The sequence below is a fragment of the Aedes albopictus genome, chromosome 1 (genome assembly GCF_035046485.1).
Source record: "Aedes albopictus strain Foshan chromosome 1, AalbF5, whole genome shotgun sequence".
Lineage (NCBI taxonomy): Eukaryota > Metazoa > Arthropoda > Insecta > Diptera > Culicidae > Aedes > Aedes albopictus.
In genome coordinates, this window is record NC_085136.1 from 259,000,916 (window position 1) to 259,021,516 (window position 20,601).

Here is a 20,601-nt window from a genome sequence, read left to right on the forward strand (position 1 = left end):
TTGGGCATGGGTTTCAACATATGTTGAAGCCCTCTGTGCCTGTATTCTGGGTGACGAAATTCAAGTACATACAGGGTCGTCTTGATGAAATAAACAATTGCCTAGAAATCCGATCGTAAAATGGGTTGAGATGAATGATCGGATTGTTTTTGCAACAAGAAAAAACTTGGAAATGCATAACCTTCCCCGAAAAGAAAGGTAATCACAGACGACGATCATAATTGGATCGTAAAATTATGTTTTGAATCGATCGGACGACCGTCCACACATCCATGCTTAGAAGGCGTGAAAATTCTAACGCATGAGTGATCGTAAAACTGAGACGGGTGACGAAGAAAAGTAATAAACACTATAAATTTACGATCGCCCGTTGCGTTCATGAAAAATCAAGTTCGGGGATGATGATGGTTGGTGTGGCCCTTGATGACTCAGCCACTAAGGGAAGAAATTTTGAGATTGAATTCGCGAGTAATTTCGCTCTCCTCAGAATTTTGGTATGATCTCACAGATGTGAGAATGTGGATGGGGGATGCTATGATGCATCGGAGATTTAGCCTTTCTGTATTCTGTTTTGGGGAGAGTTGTTGGGAGGTCCGAATCTCAGAGGTGAGAATAAATTGACCATTCGATCTGGAGGCTCAATTAATCTCGCAGATGTGAGATGGCGAAATGGGGGGCATAGGGAAAATTGATCATCCGTGTAGGGGAGAGATTAGAATTGCTCTCACGGATGGGGGAGATGCAAATATTAGAAAGGAGCGTAATTAAAAATCAATTACGCATGGGGGCATTGGGAAATTAATTTCTCTTTGGTATGGGGAGAGTCCTGGAGAATCTTTGATCAGGAGAATAAGAGTTGATGGTTAGGGAGAGGACCCCTATATAAAGGGTTGCAGATCCAAGGATCGCGGCTGCCACTGCTGGTCTCGTCATATTATTTTTTTTCCTAGAAGTTTCTGTAGTCAGTTTAGTTTAGGCTGTTAGCAGGTGTTTCAGTTTTCAGTGCATTTAGTCAATGAGTCAGTTAGTCGGGTTTTTCTTGTAAGACATTATTTTTGTTAAAAAGAAGAATAAAGTGGTGTAGTGTTAACAAGTGTTGGTGAATCTATTGAAATGATGACATATCTTTAAGACTGCGAGTTCGAATTACTAAGTATCGGTTGCAATTTTGAAAAGTGAGTGGGGAGGTCGGTTACAGAAACGAGTTCGATTCACAAGAAGCTAAGTTCGGTTACAGTTTACGGCTCGATTCGGTTACAACGAGCAACAATCAATAATTACATAACAGATAATCAGAGCTAGAGAAGATATGATGAGTCGTAACCCAACACATGTCATATAAAAGTTACGGCATCGCATGTTTTGGTTGTACAGAAGATAATTTGACGAAAGATAATCGCAGACGACGATCATAAATGGATCGTAAAATTATGTTTTGAATCGATCGGACGACCGTCCACACTTCCATGCTTAGAAGGCGTAAAAATTCTAACGCATGAGTGATCGTAAAACTGAGACGATAAGCATCATAAATTTATGATCGCCCGGTGCGTTCGTGAAAAATCAAGTTCGGGGATGATGATGATTGGTGTGACCCTTGATGACTCAGCTACTAAGGGAAGAAATTTTGAGATTGAATTCGCGAGTACTTTCGCTCCTCTCAGAATTTTTATATGATGTGAGAATGTGGATGGGGGAGGATATGATGCATCGGAGATTTAGCCTTTTTGTTTTGTTTTGGGGAGAGTTTTTGGGAGGTTCGAATCTCAGAGGTGAGAATAAATTTGTTATTCGTTCTGGAGACTCAATTAATCTCACGGATGTGAGATAGCGAAGATTAGAAATGAGTCAGTCAGTCAGTTTTAATAAGTAGTGATTATTTTTCGTTACTCCAGCGTTTTTGTAGCGATTAGACTATATTTTATTCAGAAAATAAAGTGGTGTAGTTTTAAGAAGTGTTGGTGAATTATTTAGATGATGGCATATCTTTGCTTTGAAACTGCTTGTTTACACGCGTTACTGGCCTACCTTGTGAAATGTGTATACCGTGAGTGGAATGTTATTTATTGATGGTGATTATCACGCATACGGTAAACTCAATGCCAATGCCACCGGCACTTATGAATCATTTTGCAGCAGCAATACAGTAGCGCGTCCCAAAATTGCACATGGTCAAAAAGCTTGGGGGCTGCTAATGCTAAGGGTATTTTTTATTAATACGTGTTTTAACATTAAGCTACCGTATGCGTGATAATGTTTGCACCATCGTACAAATAAGGTACCCACATCACCTGCACACACAATGTCTTGGTTTTTATTGCATGCACGTAAACTCTAACTCATATCACAGTAGGTTGCGGGTAAAAAAATCCGATTTCTTAAATTTTAAATTTGCACCATGAAGGGGTGGCAGCGGTAGTCGGGACTTGTCCACGCGCAAATGTTAAAAAAGACATTTCAGGAGTGTTCAGGAGGACCGTAAAACGGTCTTAGACCGAAAAAAAGCAAGAGCAACTATTCCCGAAGGTGTCCACTGGTCGTCCAAGGTTAACATGGATTAAGAAGGCTATCGCTGCCACCAAAAAGAAGATTTGGGTGAATTATATGCGCTCAATGAAAAAAATGGCAAAGAAACGCGAAATTAGCGACTTAACGGCATGGCATATCGAAAAGGAAAATTACGGTGGCCTTCCGTATCCAAATTCCAGAATCAATAGTTATATTAACTTTTGTTTGTGTGTCAATGTCAACACCATTAGACAATGTCAAAATAAAAAAATAAACTCAAATATTGTTAATCTTGACTTTGACACTACCACGGACACTTTTCGACATTTGCGCGTGGACCAATCACGAGCTAGGTTGCCACTTAGCCATTATGCAAGTGTTAAACTAAGAAAATCAACACTAAATATTCACAGCCTACTATGATATGAGTTATAGCTTAAATGCCTGCAAATAAAACCAATACATTGTATTCACAAGTAAAACTGGAACGTTATTTAACGATGGTGCAAACATTATCACGCATACGGTAATTCTACACTTAGAATGCTAAGGGTGTTAGAAACAAATGGCAACTTACAGAAATTACGTTTTACGTTTAGAGGTCGCAATACCAACCATTTATATATTTCTACAGCTTGATATAGATCCTAACAATTTGGGAAAAATAAGTAACGCCATGTTTTGCAGGTTACTTTTTGATAGTGAATTTTTGAATTTACTAAAATTTATTATTTTTCGATATACTATATATGGTTTTTACCCATCATAAAAAGTATCTCAACCTAATGCTAATTCAAAACAGATTCCATAAAAAGATAGGAAATTTGATGAGAAAAAAGCTTTCCCGAAAACAGCATGGAGTTTTTTTTTTCTATCCGTTATAGATTTAGTTACTCACGGTGTTCGGTTTTCTGCATTCGGCTGATCATCTGACCGGCCCTACGCCACCCGGATTGCTGATACGGGAATAAAAAAAAGTTTCGGACGGTATAGAGTTGAGTGTCTCGGTCTAATAGAGTCCGTGAGTTTGGTTTGCTACTTAAGTGACTGTTCACCGGCGGATCCGAGTGGTTACTTTTTGGCGTTCGTAGTGTCCGTTTGTGATGTGCGCGTGCAATAGATGAAGCTGTGGGTAACAATCAGAGCGGAGTACATATGCATCTGGTGTAAATAGACGCCTGATGGACAGCTGGCGAGAACCATCATCAGTGACCGGAGCGGCAGCGATAAAATTCAGCTAAGTTAACCGTATTTCTTTTGTATTGTGTGCATGAAGCACGCTGGGGTGACACGATTGGAAGGTTGGAAGTGATGAGCAAATGAAAAACAGTAACGCTGCTTATGACTAATTGACCACTTATCGAATATTTGAATGAACCATAATATATCTTCGTCATTCCATGTGATGCTAGCGTATCACTGGGAAAGGGTAATACCATTTTCCATTTCAGATTTGTAATCGAACACCCGACCCCCAACAAGGAACAAGATGGGAAAGGAATCAAGGAGCTGATTCAACGCAACCAACAATATGTTGTGACCCTGATAACGTTGACCAAACGTATCCTATACACTTTACCCTTCCACTAATAACACCCAAATTCCCGTGACACCTAGGCCAGAAAGGATGTAGAGGTCTCTATGCACTTTCTTAGGTGTCCAACTAATCTTCCTTTCCCATCCCTCAGCTGTCGCAAGGACGTGGCCAGGACAGCACTCGACCGTTGGAGGATTGTGTCAATCTTGTCTAAGAGTCATAGATTAGCCCCAAATCTTTGTGCTTTGGTAACGGACAGGAAGGATGCAATTCTCATAACAGCGGTCCAGGAATGTACCACCTACGAATTTGTGCGACTTGCTTAATGCTAATGCTAATGCTAATGCTAATGTTATAGAGTTAGTTACTCACAATTTACTTTGTGGTAAAATTTGAATTTTCAAGTATTTTTCTAAAAATTTCACATCACAACTGCCCAAAAACACATACAAAGTGAAAAATCACGTATGCTCAACAAATTTTTGTCTTGATTGTGTTAAGAAATTATGGTGACATCATTTATTGATTTTTAGGTTTTGTTATTCAATCCCTTCATGCAGAAATTAACTAGCAAAGAATTCTAAAAAAACTAGCTCCTTTGACAAGTTTCTTACAGCCTTTTGATTTAAAAAATATTCTTTAACCCTTCAGCGCGCGCGCTGTTGTAAAAAGTACAACACTACCAAAAAACCTCGCTCGTCCTTTACAGCGCGAGCGCGGTGCAGTTTCGGTAGCTTGATGGCGCGCGTCCTGGAAGGTTAATTATGTATTATGCTCGTAGAAACCGTTGTGAGTAAATACTGTACATAACCACTGATGCATCTCAAAATGGTACCCAATGATAAAGTTTCTCGCTAGTACCTTTCTATAAAAACGAAAATGGATTTGTCAACGAAAGCAAAAATTCAATAAATGTTGTCACCATAATTCCTAAACACATTCAAGACAAAAACTTGTTGAGCATATGTGATTTTTTTTACTTTGTATGTGTTGTTGGGCAGTTTTAATATGGCATTAAAAACATACCTTAAAATTCAAATTTCATAAAAAGTAGATCGTGAATAACTTAAAAATCAATAGAAAAAATCCCATACTGTCTTCAGCAAAATTTTTCCGAGAGAAATTTCCTATCTTTTTATGGAAATTGTGTTAAATTTGCATTAGGTTGAAATACTTTTTATAATGGATAAAATCTATAGTATATCAAAAAATGACAAATTTTAGTAAATTAAAAAAAATTGGTATCAAAAAGTTACCTGCAAAACTTGTCGTTAATTAATTTCCCAAGAACTGTAAAACGGGTTATTTTTGATAATGCGAGAAACTTTGATAATGCGACAGGCGTTGTATAGTTTAACTTATAACTATGAATCCTTCAATCAGTTAAAAAAAGGCTAACGTAGATCAAAGCTATACATAGACATATCTTCATCCAAACCGAGTTTATATTAAACTTTTTAGGCAAAAAAAAATGTTGATATTTTTGCCCCTTGTCGACCTCTTCAAACAATCTGCTGTACAACTTTGTTTCAGTTATTTTTTCAATGAATGCCCTTTTATTCTCGGTAGATCCATCATTGTAGATTCCATTTTTAGCGTTGAAGCTCTTAACGAAGTGTGATTTTACAAACTGGAAGCAATTTTGTAAATTGGGACATAAATCTCCATACACCGATAAACGCTTTTAGGTATGCAATGCCTTTGTAATTTCATTATAGTTGAATCAGTTGTGTTCAAAATTTGTTTATAAAACATTCAGAAACAACCCAAAAAAGAGAACTCACCATGAATAGCTTGTAATCATATGTTGATATACCGTTAAAATATACTTTTGCCCCATCCCACTAAGGGGATTCAGGTGGCCAAAAATCGAAAATCGACTTTATTCAATTTGAGATTTAGGTTCGGCAGTTGAAAGTAGACCACTTGGACCAGTAAACCCCAGAATATTAGTTTGCTAATCCCTATACTTAGCGAGATATTGGCAGCTGAATGAGACCATTGGCATTTTTTGATAAAATGAATGAAATGTTCAACTTCGTATATCTTCGGCTTAAATGGAAAAAGTTGAACTTTTAAAGCAGATTCTTGAAGGTTGTTTATAAACCTGTCGAATTATATATCAAACGTTGAAAGGTTGATTGTAAAAGTATTAAATGGTGCTACATTAAAAAAAATCAAATTTTCCCCATACAAACCGTTTCATACAAAAAAAGTTTCGCAAAGTTTCGCTTCGGGACTACTTCTACATCTTTGTTTTGGATCCCTGGGAGACATTGAAATCAAATTTGGCTGCTACTAGCTGCTATTCTGCAATTCCAATCAAGTTGTCGGTGATGATTAAGATATTGATATATAAAATCTCCCAATTGGCCATTAAATACCTCTGAGGAAACATTCGGTTGTCATGGCCGCTTTTTTCGGTAGATCAATCATAGTGCAGTCTAAATCTGGATTTGGATCTCTTAGCGAAGCGCGTTTCAACGAATTGGAATGTATTTTGTAAACGGAAACAGAAATCCTTAAACGCCTAAAAGTATGCAATGTCCTTGTAATTTCATGCTGTTTGAAACTGTCGTGTTAAAACAACCTGTTTAACATGTTTTTCATATTTTTCAGACATAAACCCTACGAGTAGGAGCACGACATTATGAAATTGACGCGATAATATTTTTGGCCACCTGTTTGTATGGAGCCGCCCCATAGTGCATCCAAGTGTAGCAGGAAACATAAATTAGCGTGTTATCTTCCAAAAACCATAACAGTAGTAATCCTACATTATAGAGATATGCGGAAGCGGCCATTGTGAGCCAATCGTGCAGAATGAACTGTCAAAGTGTGAGCCAAACGAACATTTTTATCGTTTGTAAAAATGCGTCGTTTGATCGGTATTGTAATCAGAACTAAACAAATTATAATTAGTTATTTTTAATATCGAAAATTTTATGGCATATGAAAATGTAGTAAAAAAGATAATATTCAAATTAATTCTGCTTTCAAAAACTCATGCTGAAGAAGAAATTTTTGAAGCTGCTCTTCTCGAAAAAACTTCCATTGCTGCTGCTTGGTTCACTTCTGTCGATATGGTTAGCGCTACTCTTTTCGATGCATCTAATATTTCTTCGATTGTGCTGCTTTTTTTCAAAATTTTGGAAAAAAAAGTCGACCGTAATTAACAAACGTAAACAAAACAACTTGCACCACAACAAAGTCACGCACAAAATTTGAACTTTTAGCTTTGTGGCAAGTGTTGGAAGCAGTCGTAAACAAACCAAACAGCGTTGCCGAATCGACATGTGTATCTTCCGCTTATCTCTATAATAGAGGATTTCTACATAACAGCAAATCACTGCCATACTCAAGAGTATTGCACTCAACAAGTGTTGCAATGATTAACAGAAATATGACACCTTTCATGACCCAGGCGCCTAAAGTCTGATTCTTGTAGCCGGCATTGATTAAGGGATGATTCGAAAGCAACAAAACTGCACAAGTTGCATTTTTTCCACTAGCAATGAACAATTCCCACCAAAGAAATAGTCAAAATGTTCTTAGCTGAACAAGTAACAACAACACAACCAGGCTTCGGAGCTGAGATTAAAGCAAGTGAGCGTATCTGAGTACAAGTGAGTGTTTTCATCCCTGTTTGCTAGTCAGATCTTAAAATAAATGAAATTTCTTTCGGGCGTCAACAAGTGTCACACATCACATGGCGACCGTGACAAGACATATGATTGCAAATTGTGTCATACACTCTATAACGTCAAATTAAGGAATCTGAACAATTGCAGGTATAAAGCATCGTATGCTGTAAATGCCATAACAAGCCTCTGGGAGTCTGCAAACGTGGTAATTGAGCTAGACCCGATGAATGCATTGCATATCCTTCGATAGCGTAAGAGTAACGTTAAACTGCAATAAACGCCTCCTTCAGTTTTAGGTGCAGTCGTGTAAGCAAGTGTTTTTTCATTACCAACAACAAGTTTGTAATGGACTAAGGTCGCGTGGGTCGGTCGGTTTTTAGTGTTTCGAGTTTGTCTCCGCAAGTGTTGTGTGTTCCGGCGAAAGTGCATCGAGGGAATATTGAGGCCTCCAACGACGGCGGTTCATCGAAGGAGCGAAGATATAACCGGAGGGGGTCTGGTACGGTGATCTTGTAGCAAATCTGGGAGAAATTCCGAGAAGATCTCCTGGGAAAGTCCCCATTCCCCTCCAGTAGAGACTCCGCGACAACATCTGTAGCTGGAGGAGTTTCTGGAGGCATTTCTGGAGGAATTTTCAGAAGAATTCCTGGATAAACCCTATAGGAATTTCGGGATGGTGAAATTGCAGGAAGAGCCTCTAATGAAATTCTTGGAAAAATCTCCGGAAGAAGAGGAGTAACCCCTCAGGAATTCCTGGATAGAAATTTGTTGATATGCCATTCCTGGACTGAGCTCCTAGCGAAACCCCACGAAGGGAATCCCTAAAAATACTCCCAAATAATCCGTCGTGGAATATCTAGATCTAGAGCAATCGATGGTGAAATTTGTTAGATTATCTTTTGAAATTCCTGGATAAATACCTGAATGGATTCGTAAACGAATCCCTGGACATAAAGTATATCAAACAATTGTTCGTGCATCAAATTTGATCAAACTATGATAAAACTCCAAAAAAAAAAACACACTGATCATATGCAGATTGTAATTTGGGGGCTATCGATTGTGAAAACTTGTATTGTATCTTCAGAAAAAGGACCAATAAAGGCCCGAAACGTCGAATCAGAATTAGCAAATAACGTTTTAGGTGGTCTTCCGACTGCAAAGCCGAAACCTATTCCAATACATATACAGATTTTTCATATTTTTGCAGTGAATATAAAACCTTATACAAAGCAGCATATGGAAGCCATAGATATAAGCTGTATCAAAAAAAAAAATGAAATTGTTTCATTTTACTCCGGAATAATGTGGACTAGGTACCATGTGTCCTGGAAATCCTAAACTAGAAGAGTTTCTCAGAAAGTTGTGAAGGTTTCATCAAAATCCAGCATAAAATATATAAGTTATGACCATTGTGCTTTTTGCGAAGGTGAAAAATCTTAATAAATGAAAATGTAAATAACAAAAAGGGCTCTGATGCATTTTTATTGTCCGATACTTCACGTATCCGTTACATACTATAGCCCGTTCCCTACTGTCGTAATCATGTGAGGATTTTACGACTTTATGCATGTCTACTACTTGACTTTTGTTCGCAACGGTACAAGACCCCTCGTTATCGGCTACCACTACCGATTCAACCGATCCAGAAATCGTTCTGACAACCTCGGCGAGAAATGTCAAAGGGAACTAAAAACAGAATACCTATTGTTAGAAAGCCACAACAAGTTTGGATTCGTTGAGTTAAAATTGATTATCCTAAATTGTTATCCTAAAATTTATTATTCTAAAGTTGTTGTACTACATCAATTCTAAAATTTGTTAGTAAGTATTCTATAATCTATCAAAATTATTTGATCTTAATATAATACTTAATCACTAAAGGAACGTACACGACAACTATACTTTGTTACAAGTAGACGGACAATTAGCGTAGAAGACAACAAATGTAAGTGACTTAAAACAAAAACATTCAACATAAAGTTAAATAAAACGTTTTTCAGCTTAAAGCCTACTCAAACAAACAAACGGGTTTGCTCTTAAGAATCTAATACGTGACCGTCTTCGTAACAACTTTGCTATTCATTGCCAAAGTGACAGTGACATTGTCTGAACTCGTTATAAAATAATACAGAACGACGACTCATGTTGGTACCTCACCTCCCACAAAATTAAAGAAAAATTGGTTTTAGACTAATGTAACTTGAAAGTCAGAACTTTGAATAAACGAAATGTCTTAATCAAGCATCAACAAATAATGCTTGTTTAGTAGGGCATATCTCATATCACATGGCGACCGTGACATGACATATGATTCAAAATAGTACCCATACACTCACACCACCGCATGCAGTGAATAAACGCCCCTTTCAGTTTTAGGTGTAGTCGTGTTTAACGTTTCTGGGTTGCCTCTGCGAGTGTAGTGTGTTTCGGCAAAAGTGCATCGAGGGAAATATCGAGTCACAGAAGCCTCCAACGGCGACGGTTCATCGAAGGACCAAGGAGCATAGTCAACCGAGGGAACATCAGTTTATGATTGTTCAATAGAAATGCCAAAAGCACAAGTGTGGTATTACAATACCATTCCGTCAATCTCATTTCCAAACATACAGAACACTTAACATTTACACAACACAGCAAAGACTTTCTTACGCAACCTCCATAAATCATCAACTTCCTTATGACACCCTTCTGATAGTTAAACAACACCCAAATTCTTTAGCATGCTGACAAAGTTATTTGATACCCAAAACTCAAGTGTGACAAGGCCTTCTGCCTTGCCTTTTCCATTTCCCTGTATAATGTTATTCTCACATGCACTCCAGATGTTATAACAACACTAGGTATAGTTTTACAAACCATGTAAGCAATGTAAACCATAACTGGCTTTTGAAGTAAAATGAATAAAGCAAGACATTGGATAACCAACAACCAATCAAGTAAGATCTCCTTTATCCGAAGTTCGGCATGCCTCACAAGACTTAGATAGACCAAAAGGGGAACTCCAGTAATGTCTAGACTAGAACAACAGAGAATTCAATTTCTATAGAATTCTACCAAAGCAGTGATGATTGGACGATAATCTGATACATTGCACTAAATATAGGAGGCGATTTTGAAAAACGAGATTTATTGGTGCATGAAAAGTGCAGCTCGAGGCCTATTACGAGCTGGGTAACTTTTGCTGACACCAACAACAACCATACACCGAACGATGCATTCGTCAGTTTCGGACAGTTTTGTCCGGTTTAGTCGGCCAGTTTATAGTTAGTGCTCGAAGGGCTAATCAGGAAATTGAGGATATCCTCACTAGCAATGGCCTTCACTTTGAGCAGGAAGTTCAAACGTATAAAAAGACTTAAGTGCAATTTACAAAGTCTAATGTAAAAAGTAAGCAAATAATAAAGCGAATACTTCCGTAGGTGAACAACTTGAATAGGGTGTTTTAACCCGTACATTTCTATATAATGCATCCACTTGCGTGCATAGTCAGCAGCAAAACTGTCTAGTATTGCTGTTCTTCGTAGTTTATTCATTGTAAATCCAGTTTAGAAAACGACAAAACTAGCATTTTTGATGCTTCAAGTTTATAGTATTATTAAGTTACACAATTGATACCTACGTTCCTAAAGTATGATGACTACTAACAGCGTTCGTTTTATTTTATCAGTAGGTATAAACCAACCTCAGTTTTATTATGCACAATTTACTTTAATGACTTAGTTTATCAGTGGAAGGACAAAATTTGCATGGTACATTAGACTTTTGCGTCAACTAGACGATTATTGATGTGCCGGAATGATCAATAGATAAAAAAAAAGAAATTTTTGAATAGCAGACTTGTGAGAAACGTTCGAATAACGGCGATAAAATCTCTATACTCTTACAGAACCCAGTGTTCTAGATTCTCACAAGATACTCACACGATTTAAAAAGAAATAAAAAGTTTTGCTCGATAGACATGAAAATACGAGAAAGTTTAAAAATTGTACAACTGTAGCCACTTTAGGCCATAAACAAACTAAAAGAAAACGCCTCAAGTTGGCAAAGCGTCCGGATACGATAGCTACGCTTACAATCTAACAGACAAATTTTACCTCGAAGGCCACCCTCTCTGATGTGTGGCGGCTCAAGGGGACACCAAGGCATCCACAATGGTAATCGATGTTCCTTCCTCCGAGGCGGAAACCTTGGCCTCGATAATCGCCCCGTGAACGGTGTCCGATTTACCGTCCTTCATCATCGCCTTCAGCTTGGGCAGATCTGTGAATGAAAAACGAACAATGAATAACCACTCCCCATCGTAAATACTCCCGCATCCCGAGACTCACTCTCCACAACCACTTCATTGTTGTACACCATGTGGCTCAGCTTGGGCGGGAACCGGCGCACATTGCCGGCCGGAACGGACGCAATGATCCCGACATCCAGTAGCATATAACTTCCATCGGAGATGTCGTACAGCGCACGGGACCAATCTTCCTGGTGCAGCACCAGACAAACTTCGCCCTCTTCGATCGGTTTGTACACGTTCGAATCCTTGGCTCCGGCCAGGCCACAGTGCTCCAGCACGGCGGCGTACTTTTCCACATTCTCGGCGGCCACCACCGAAATGATGCGCGTCTCCATCACCTCACTGGCGTCGATGATGATCAGCTTCTTGGTGCTGCCGAACGGTAACGGGCTGGTCTCCATCGATTCCTTCCGGAGGGGGGTGAAACGGGAAATGCGATTAGTATAGAATTGTTGCAGGGTGATACTCTCATTGGAATCAGGTTTATAGTGTATTTTACAGATAACCACAAGGCACTATTATTTGCCTCACGTGCTAGTTTAATGCTATTAAAAAACTGGCATGCTTTATATTGGCCAAACAACAACACTATAAGCCCATAAAAACAAAATAAAATATATACTAATGATTATATGGGATTGGAAACTTTTAATTTGATCGTTTAAATATGATAAAACAAGATGAGAACCTGTATCGGTCGACGGTTAAAAACAATAATAAAATAAAACAAGCTCACCAATTCATGATAGGCCTATACAACTAGCAAACAAACTGATTATAATCTACTGTAACTCGTAAATCGCACGCACTCGTACCGCACACTCAAGTATGCCATGAAAGCAAGTTGTTTCGTTTGTACACTTGCAGTTATAGGGCACTGCATTATTTTGATTTTGTATGGGATTTTGACGTTTCTTGGCCTTGTTGTTTACAAAATTTCTGTAAGAGTGAAAGGGAAGGAGAGAATTTCATGCAGTGCCCTATTGCAGTCAGTGGGATCAGATTAAGAAAATCTTTCTCAAGACCAATAATAGAAAATACCACATCATCTCATTATTGTAAGCAAAGACGTTAATGTCGACATAGGGCCTTCTGGGATCCATCCAAGCACCGTATCACCGCCTCTCTCAGCGCTAACAAGAAGCGTATTTCAACCAACCGCCAAGCCGACAGAAAACGTGCAAGTTTTTTTGCAATTAATTGGCTGGAATGGATTTTTCTACTATTGATTCAATAGATACTATTGGACCGCTATAGTATACTGTAACGAACATTTTAGTGAGGCTCAGCACAATCAAGAGCTTCCGAACGATCATTCGTTATAGTTAGTCTGGGTTTGAACCGTCTGCTGATCGGTCGCCTTTGGTTTGCACTTTTTGGTTGTGTGCTTAGAGCAGTTGATTTTTTTTTGTATAATTCGAAAACCTGAACATCATCATGTTACAATACAATATGGGTAATTCTCGCTTAATCAAAGATTTCAAGATAATCTTGCTTATTTTTTAGAATATGGTAAAAATAAAGGATGAGACCCTCTTGTGTTGGGTTAGATTGATGGACCAAGTTGAATCCTGGAAGATTCTGAGGAAAATCCTCTCAGGTTTCGGAAAAAATCCTTCCAAGGTTCTGGAGAGATTCCTTTCAGGATTCAAAAGAGAATCCACTCAGGATTCTGAGGAGAATTCTTCCAGATTTCTGAGAAGAATCCTCTCAGGATTCTGAGAAAAATCCTCTTAGGATTCAGAGAATCCAACTAATATTTATTGTGAATGTAAACGTCAACAAAGCGTTCTCAATATGGCTTAATGCAGAGTTACTCTCACGATTTTGCGAGGAATCCTCTCAAGATTCTGAGAAAAATACTCTCAGGATTCTGACAAGAATCCTCTCAGAAATCAAAGAAGAATCCTCTCAGCATTCTGAGAAGAATCCTCATAAGAATCTGAGAAGAATCTTTTCAGGATTCTGAGGAGAATCCTTTCAGGATTCTGAGGAGAGTCCTTTCAGGATTCTGAGGAGAAACCTTTTAAAGATTCTGAGGAGAATCCTTTAAAGGATTCTAAGGAAAATCCTCTCAGGATTCCGAGGAGAATGCTATCAGGATTCTGAGGGGAATCCTCTCAGGATTCTGAATGGCTTCTCCTCGGAATCCTGAAAGGATTCTCCTCAGAATCCTTTAAAGGATTTTCCTCAGAATCTTTAAAAGGTTTCTCCTCAGAATCCTGAAAAGATTCTTCTCAGAATGCTGAGAGGATTCTTTTTTGATTTCCGAGAGGATTTTTCTCAGAATCCTGGAAGGAATCTCCTCAGAATCCTGAAAGGATTCTCCTCGGAATCCTGAAAGGATTCTCCACGGAATCCTGAAAGGATTCTCCTCGGAATCCTGAAAGGATTCTCCTCGGAATCCTGAAAGGATTCTCCTCGGAATCCTGAAAGGATTCTCCTCGGAATCCTGAAAGGATTCTCCTCGGAATCCTGAAAGGATTCTCCTCGGAATCCTGAAAGGATTCTCCTCGGAATCCTGAAAGGATTCTCCTCGGAATCCTGAAAGGATTCTCCTCGGAATCCTGAAAGGATTCTCCTCGGAATCCTGAAAGGATTCTCCTCGGAATCCTGAAAGGATTCTCCTCGGAATCCTGAAAGGATTCTCCTCGGAATCCTGAAAGGATTCTCCTCGGAATCCTGAAAGGATTCTCCTCGGAATCCTGAAAGGATTCTCCTCGGAATCCTGAAAGGATTCTCCTCGGAATCCTGAAAGGATTCTCCTCGGAATCCTGAAAGGATTCTCCTCGGAATCCTGAAAGGATTCTCCTCGGAATCCTGAAAGGATTCTCCTCGGAATCCTGAAAGGATTCTCCTCGGAATCCTGAAAGGATTCTCCTCGGAATCCTGAAAGGATTCTCCTCGGAATCCTGAAAGGATTCTCCTCGGAATCCTGAAAGGATTCTCCTCGGAATCCTGAAAGGATTCTCCTCGGAATCCTGAAAGGATTCTCCTCGGAATCCTGAAAGGATTCTCCTCGGAATCCTGAAAGGATTCTCCTCGGAATCCTGAAAGGATTCTCCTCGGAATCCTGAAAGGATTCTCCTCGGAATCCTGAAAGGATTCTCCTCGGAATCCTGAAAGGATTCTCCTCGGAATCCTGAAAGGATTCTCCTCGGAATCCTGAAAGGATTCTCCTCGGAATCCTGAAAGGATTCTCCTCGGAATCCTGAAAGGATTCTCCTCGGAATCCTGAAAGGATTCTCCTCGGAATCCTGAAAGGATTCTCCTCGGAATCCTGAAAGGATTCTCCTCGGAATCCTGAAAGGATTCTCCTCGGAATCCTGAAAGGATTCTTCTCGGAATCCTGAAAGGATTCCCCTCGGAATCCTGAAGGAATTCTCCTCGGAATCCTGAAAGAATCTCCTCAGAATCCTGGGAGGATTCTCCTCAGAATCCTGAGAGGGTTCTCCTCAGAATCCTGAGAGGATTCTCCTCAGAATCCTGAGAGGATTCTCCTCAGAATCCTGAGAGGATTCTCCTCAGAATCCTGAGAGGATTCTCCTCAGAATCCTGAGAGGATTCTCCTCAGAATCCTGAGAGGATTCTCCTCGGAATCCTTAGAGGATTCTCCTCAGCACGCTAACGCCGCTCAGTACTAAAGTGCATAATTTCCAAACTACACCAAAAATGTGTAACCCTTGCACATTTACAAAATCAGCTCCAGTGTCCGCAAAATCGTTAAATTCGCAAAAATTTGTGCACGCCAATCTAGCTAGATTTACTAGTGACCTTGGAAAACAAAAAAAAATCAACATTTCGCATCTAGACGTGTGTACGAGCTGTTTTTTGAGAATGTGTAACTGTCACACATTTTTGTGTGGTCTGGAAATTATGCACTTATGAGTAGATCTTACACATTTTAGTGCTGAGCAGTTTTAGCGTGAGAATCCTGAGAGGATTCTCCTCAGAATCCTGAGAGGATTCTCCTCAGAATCCTGAGAGGATTCTCCTCAGAATCCTGAGAGGATTCTCCTCAGAATCCTGAGAGGATTCTCCTCAGAATCCTGAGAGGATTCTCCTCGGAATCCTGAGAGGATTCTCCTCAGAATCCTAAGAGGATTCTCCTCAGAATCCTAAGAGGATTCTCCTCAGAATCCTAAGAGGATTCTCCTCAGAATCCTGAGAGAATTCTCTTCAGAATCCTGAGAGGATTCTCCTCAGAATCCTAAGAGGATTCTCCTCAGAATCCTGAGAGGATTCCCCTCAGAATCCTGAGAAGAATCTGTTGAGCATAGCAATCGGAGACAGCGTTTGTGAATCACAGCAACCACGAAACTGAAGTGACAAGTTAGGTGTAACGAAAATTCCTTTCATTACTGTTTCAACCTCTAACCAATAAACACATTGTTGAGAACCACTGCCTTTCAATAGGTTATTGGCCCTGCACCGTAAAGAGAAGAGAGTAAAGAAGAGAGATGGAAGACGAAAAGCGTTGGATCTTTGACGGTCACAATTACGACCAATGGGCTTATCGCGTCACGGTACTTCTGGAGGAAAAAGGCCTTATGGAATGCATCGAGCGGAGCATCGAGGAAGAAGAGTACTTCGCCGAAGCTGATGGAGACACCCCTGAAGTGAAAGCAGAGAAGAAGCGCAAACTCGAGCAACGCAGGAAGGACGATCGCAAGTGTAAGAGCCTGATTATCCATCGTATCGCTGATAGCCATTTGGAGTTCGTGATGGGAAGAGAAACCGCCAAGGAATGCTGGGAAAGTCTTCGGAATACCTTTCAACGACGAGGATTGGCAAATCGACTCTTTTACCGCAGAAGACTTGGGATGTTGAAGCTGAAGAATGGAGTAAGCATGCAGAACCATCTTCTGGAATTCGACAAGCTTCTTCGGGGATTGAAGACGACAGGAGCAAACATAGAAGAGGACGATGCGATCACGCAGCTGTTGTTAACCCTGCCGGAATCGTATGACGGACTATGCACCGCTCTGGAAACCATGTCGTTCGAGAAGATTTCGTTGAATTTCGTGAAGAGTCGATTGCTGGAAGAAGAAACGAAACGGAAAGTTAAGAATCAAGATTGCGACGACGAAGGACCTGAATCAGCGTTTGCCGGTAAGAAATTCAATTACAAGTGTTACAATTGCGGCAAGACTGGACACAAACGTTCGGATTGTAAGGTCAAACCTGAAACCGGAAAAACGAGCCGTGAGTTTGGAAAACCTGGATGGATCAAAAGAGGACGAGCGAACGTCGGCTGTTCCGAGGACATCGCGTTTGTTGCCACTTGTGAATCGGATATTGCTGGAGTTGCGGAGAAGTCAAGTGATACGTTCCATTGGTTCCTGGATTCGGGAGCGTCCGACCATATGGTGAAGGATAGGAACTGTTTTGAAGAACTTCATCGCCTGCCTCACAAGATATCGATTGCTGTTGCCAAGAGTGGTGAATCGTTGGTCGCGGAATATGCTGGAACAATACGAATGTACACCGAAGTTGACGGAAGGAAGCTATCATCGGTCGTCGAGGATGTGCTGTATGTACCAGGACTTCACTTGAATTTGTTTTCGATTAGTCGCATAGAGGAAAAAGGAATGTCCATTACTTTCGCCGAAAGAAAAGTTATCGTGAGTCGAGATGGGAGAACTGTTGCCACTGGAAGGAAATACGGAAGGTTGTACAAGCTGAACGCGGAAGTGAACTTGGAATTCAAGCGTGAAACCGAGGCGCATGTTGCGAACAGTGCAGTTTTCGATCTGTGGCATAGACGTTATGGACATCTCGGAGGAGCGAACTTGAAGAAGCTGTGGCGGAATGAAATGGTCCAAACAAATTCGAAGCTACCTGAGTCAGTGGAAACCAGCATCTGTGAAGTATGTATGGAAGGCAAACAGTCTCGGAAACCGTTTGGAGAATCAACTGGAAGACGATCAAGCCGTCCATTGGAGCTGATACACACGGATGTTGGATGACCCTACACACCTGCGACGTGGGATCGGAAACGTTTCTTTGTCACGTTTATAGATGACTACACCCACTTCACCGTAGTCTATCTGATGGAATCAAAAGATGAAGTGTATGAATTTTTCAAACAATACATGGCGAAGGCGACATCATACTTTGGACGAAAGATTGCACGGATCCGTTGTGATAATGGAGGAGAATACTCAAGCAAAATGTTCAAGAGCCTGTGCCGAGCAGAAGGAATCACCATCGAAGCAACAGTCCCCTACACTCCGGAACTAAATGGCGTAGCTGAACGCATGAATAGGACTTTGTTGGACAAGGCACGTTCGATAATCTGTGATGCTGGTCTTTCAAAGAGCCTGTGGGGTGAAGCTGTGCTGGCTGCTACTTATTTGAGTAACCGTAGTCCGACTAGTGCATTGGAAGTTGTGAAGACACCCTATGAGATGTGGTACTCGAGGAAACCGAACATAGACAATCTCCGAGTGTTTGGATCAATTGTCTACACGCATGTACCGAAACAGCGACGAGGAAAGTTGGACCCAAAGTCAGAGAAGAACATCATGGTTGGATATGCCACAAGCGGATACAGAATCTGGGATCCTCGGAAGAAGAAGCTGTTCATTTCTCGTGACGTTATATTTGATGAAAGAAGGAAGGAGAAGCCAAAAGTATTTCCTGCTGCTGATGTCGATGAGTCTAGTGATGAACTGGATAGCGAGGAGCGAATTGTAATCGAGCCGGAGAATTATCTGGAAGAGGTGCAACCTGAAAACGTGGATGCTGAACATTATGAAGCGGAAGATGAACCTGTTCCAAGACCGGATGATGCAAGTGAAACTCTTGACGTTGAGGAAGGTCCAAGTAGGAAACGAGGTCGTCCAGCCGATGAAACGTTCAGTGAGCATCCAGTGCAGAAGCGAGCGATTAAAGTACCGACCCGGTTCAACGATTATCATATGACGCACAATGCAGAATCAACGTTGGCGTACGCTCTTAGTGCTGAAGCATTTGTAGACGAGATCCCCAATAACATTGATGAGCTGAAGAAAAGAAGCGACTGGAGATTTTGGTAAGCAGCTATTGAGTCGGAATTATTATCGTTGAAGAAAAATGGAACCTGGACTTTGGAAGCAAACCCAGGAAACAAAAACATTGTTGACTGTAAATGGCTATTCAAACTCAAACGTGATGGAGATGGAAACATTGAACGCTACAAGGCCCGCTTAGTAGCAAAAGGATATTCGCAGAAGAAGAACTTTGATTACAATGAAACGTACGCGCCTGTTGCAAGAATTTCTACGATCCGAATCCTGTTGGCTGTGGCAAACCAAAAGCGATGTGCAATCCATCAAATGGATGTCAAGACAGCATTCTTGAACGGGACGTTAAATGAAGAAATATACATGAAGCAGCCCGAAGGTTTTGAAGAAGGAGGACCCAATATGGTTTGCCGATTGAGGAAATCGCTGTATGGATTAAAACAAGCACCGCGAAGCTGGAACGAAGAATTCAACAATTTCATTCTGAGCCTGGGTTTCCAACGATCTGCCTACGACAGCTGCCTGTATTTTCGAAAAGTTGGAGATGTTACCGTTTATCTCTTGCTGTATGTTGATGACATCTTGCTGATTTCAAACAATCTGGAGGAAATTGCCTGCATCAAACGGAAGCTGTCCAGGAAATTCGAAATGAGCGATATGGGCGAACTGAAACAATTCCTTGGATTGAAGATTGATTACAACCAAAATCGAGGAGAAATGAAGATAAGTCAATCACGGTACATTGATAGACTGCTGAACCATTTTGGAATGTCGGATTGCCACCCTGTATCAACACCGCTTGAACCCCAACTAAAACTGGAGAAACAAGGAAATGGATCAATCACGAAACATCCGTACCGAGAACTGGTTGGCTGCTTATCATATCTGGCGTTGTCTTCAAGACCGGACATCAGTGCAGCAGTTAACCTGTTTAGTAGATTTCAATCGGCACCTACAGATATACACTGGACACATCTCAAACGATTACTTCGCTATTTGAAGGGAACGAGAAATCTCGGATTAATGTATCGTCGCAGTAGCCAAGCAGATGCCCTAATTGGATATGCTGATGCTGACTGGGGTAATGATTGTGAAGACAGACGTTCAATATCCGGATTTGTGTACCAGATTTTCGATGCCACTGTTTCATGGACATCTAGAAAGCAGAACATAGTAGCATTGTCGTCGACTGAAGCTGAGTATGTTTCTCTTAGTCAAGCTACTTGTGAAGCCATTTGGATAAGAAATCTCTTGGTAGAACTTGGAATACCGATGGATAAACCTGTGAAGATCTACGAGGATAATCAATCTTGCATTAAAATTTCGGAAGAACCTCGGGAGCATAAACGTATGAAGCATGTTGATATACGATTCCATTTCATTCGTGAGTGTATCCAAAACAAGATCATCCAACCGGTTTATATTTCGACGAAGGAGCAAGTTGCTGATATACCGTAAAACGGGGTATCTTTGATAGTGCGGCAGGCATTGTATATTTTATCTTATAACTATGGTTCCTTCAACCAGTTAAGAAAATGGTAAACGTAAATCAATTCTATACATATGAAAGGTCATCTTAGACGTATTTTCATTAAAATCTAGTTTATATAC

General features: G+C 40.4%; 1 protein-coding gene and 1 long non-coding RNA gene across 2 annotated transcripts in view; one reads left to right on the forward strand and one right to left on the reverse strand.

The window, feature by feature from the left end:
• The first annotated feature begins 9,267 nt into the window (after nucleotides 1-9,267).
• LOC134285596 (uncharacterized) lies at nucleotides 9,268-9,760 on the forward strand. Its single transcript, XR_009996494.1, has 3 exons — nucleotides 9,268-9,513; nucleotides 9,574-9,637; nucleotides 9,693-9,760. It is a non-coding gene; the product is annotated as an uncharacterized LOC134285596 (long non-coding RNA).
• Nucleotides 9,761-11,166: 1,406 nt separating this feature from the next.
• The window catches only part of LOC109425508 (uncharacterized), a 39,002-nt gene continuing 29,567 nt past the window's right edge, over nucleotides 11,167-20,601 (reverse strand). Inside the window, exons 7-8 of the mRNA XM_029860080.2 lie at nucleotides 12,021-12,390; nucleotides 11,167-11,952 (exon numbers count right to left, since the gene is read on the reverse strand). Coding sequence (XP_029715940.2) covers nucleotides 11,819-11,952; nucleotides 12,021-12,390 — 504 coding nt within the window. The 3' untranslated portion in view covers nucleotides 11,167-11,818. The remainder of the gene's footprint in view (nucleotides 11,953-12,020; nucleotides 12,391-20,601) is intronic.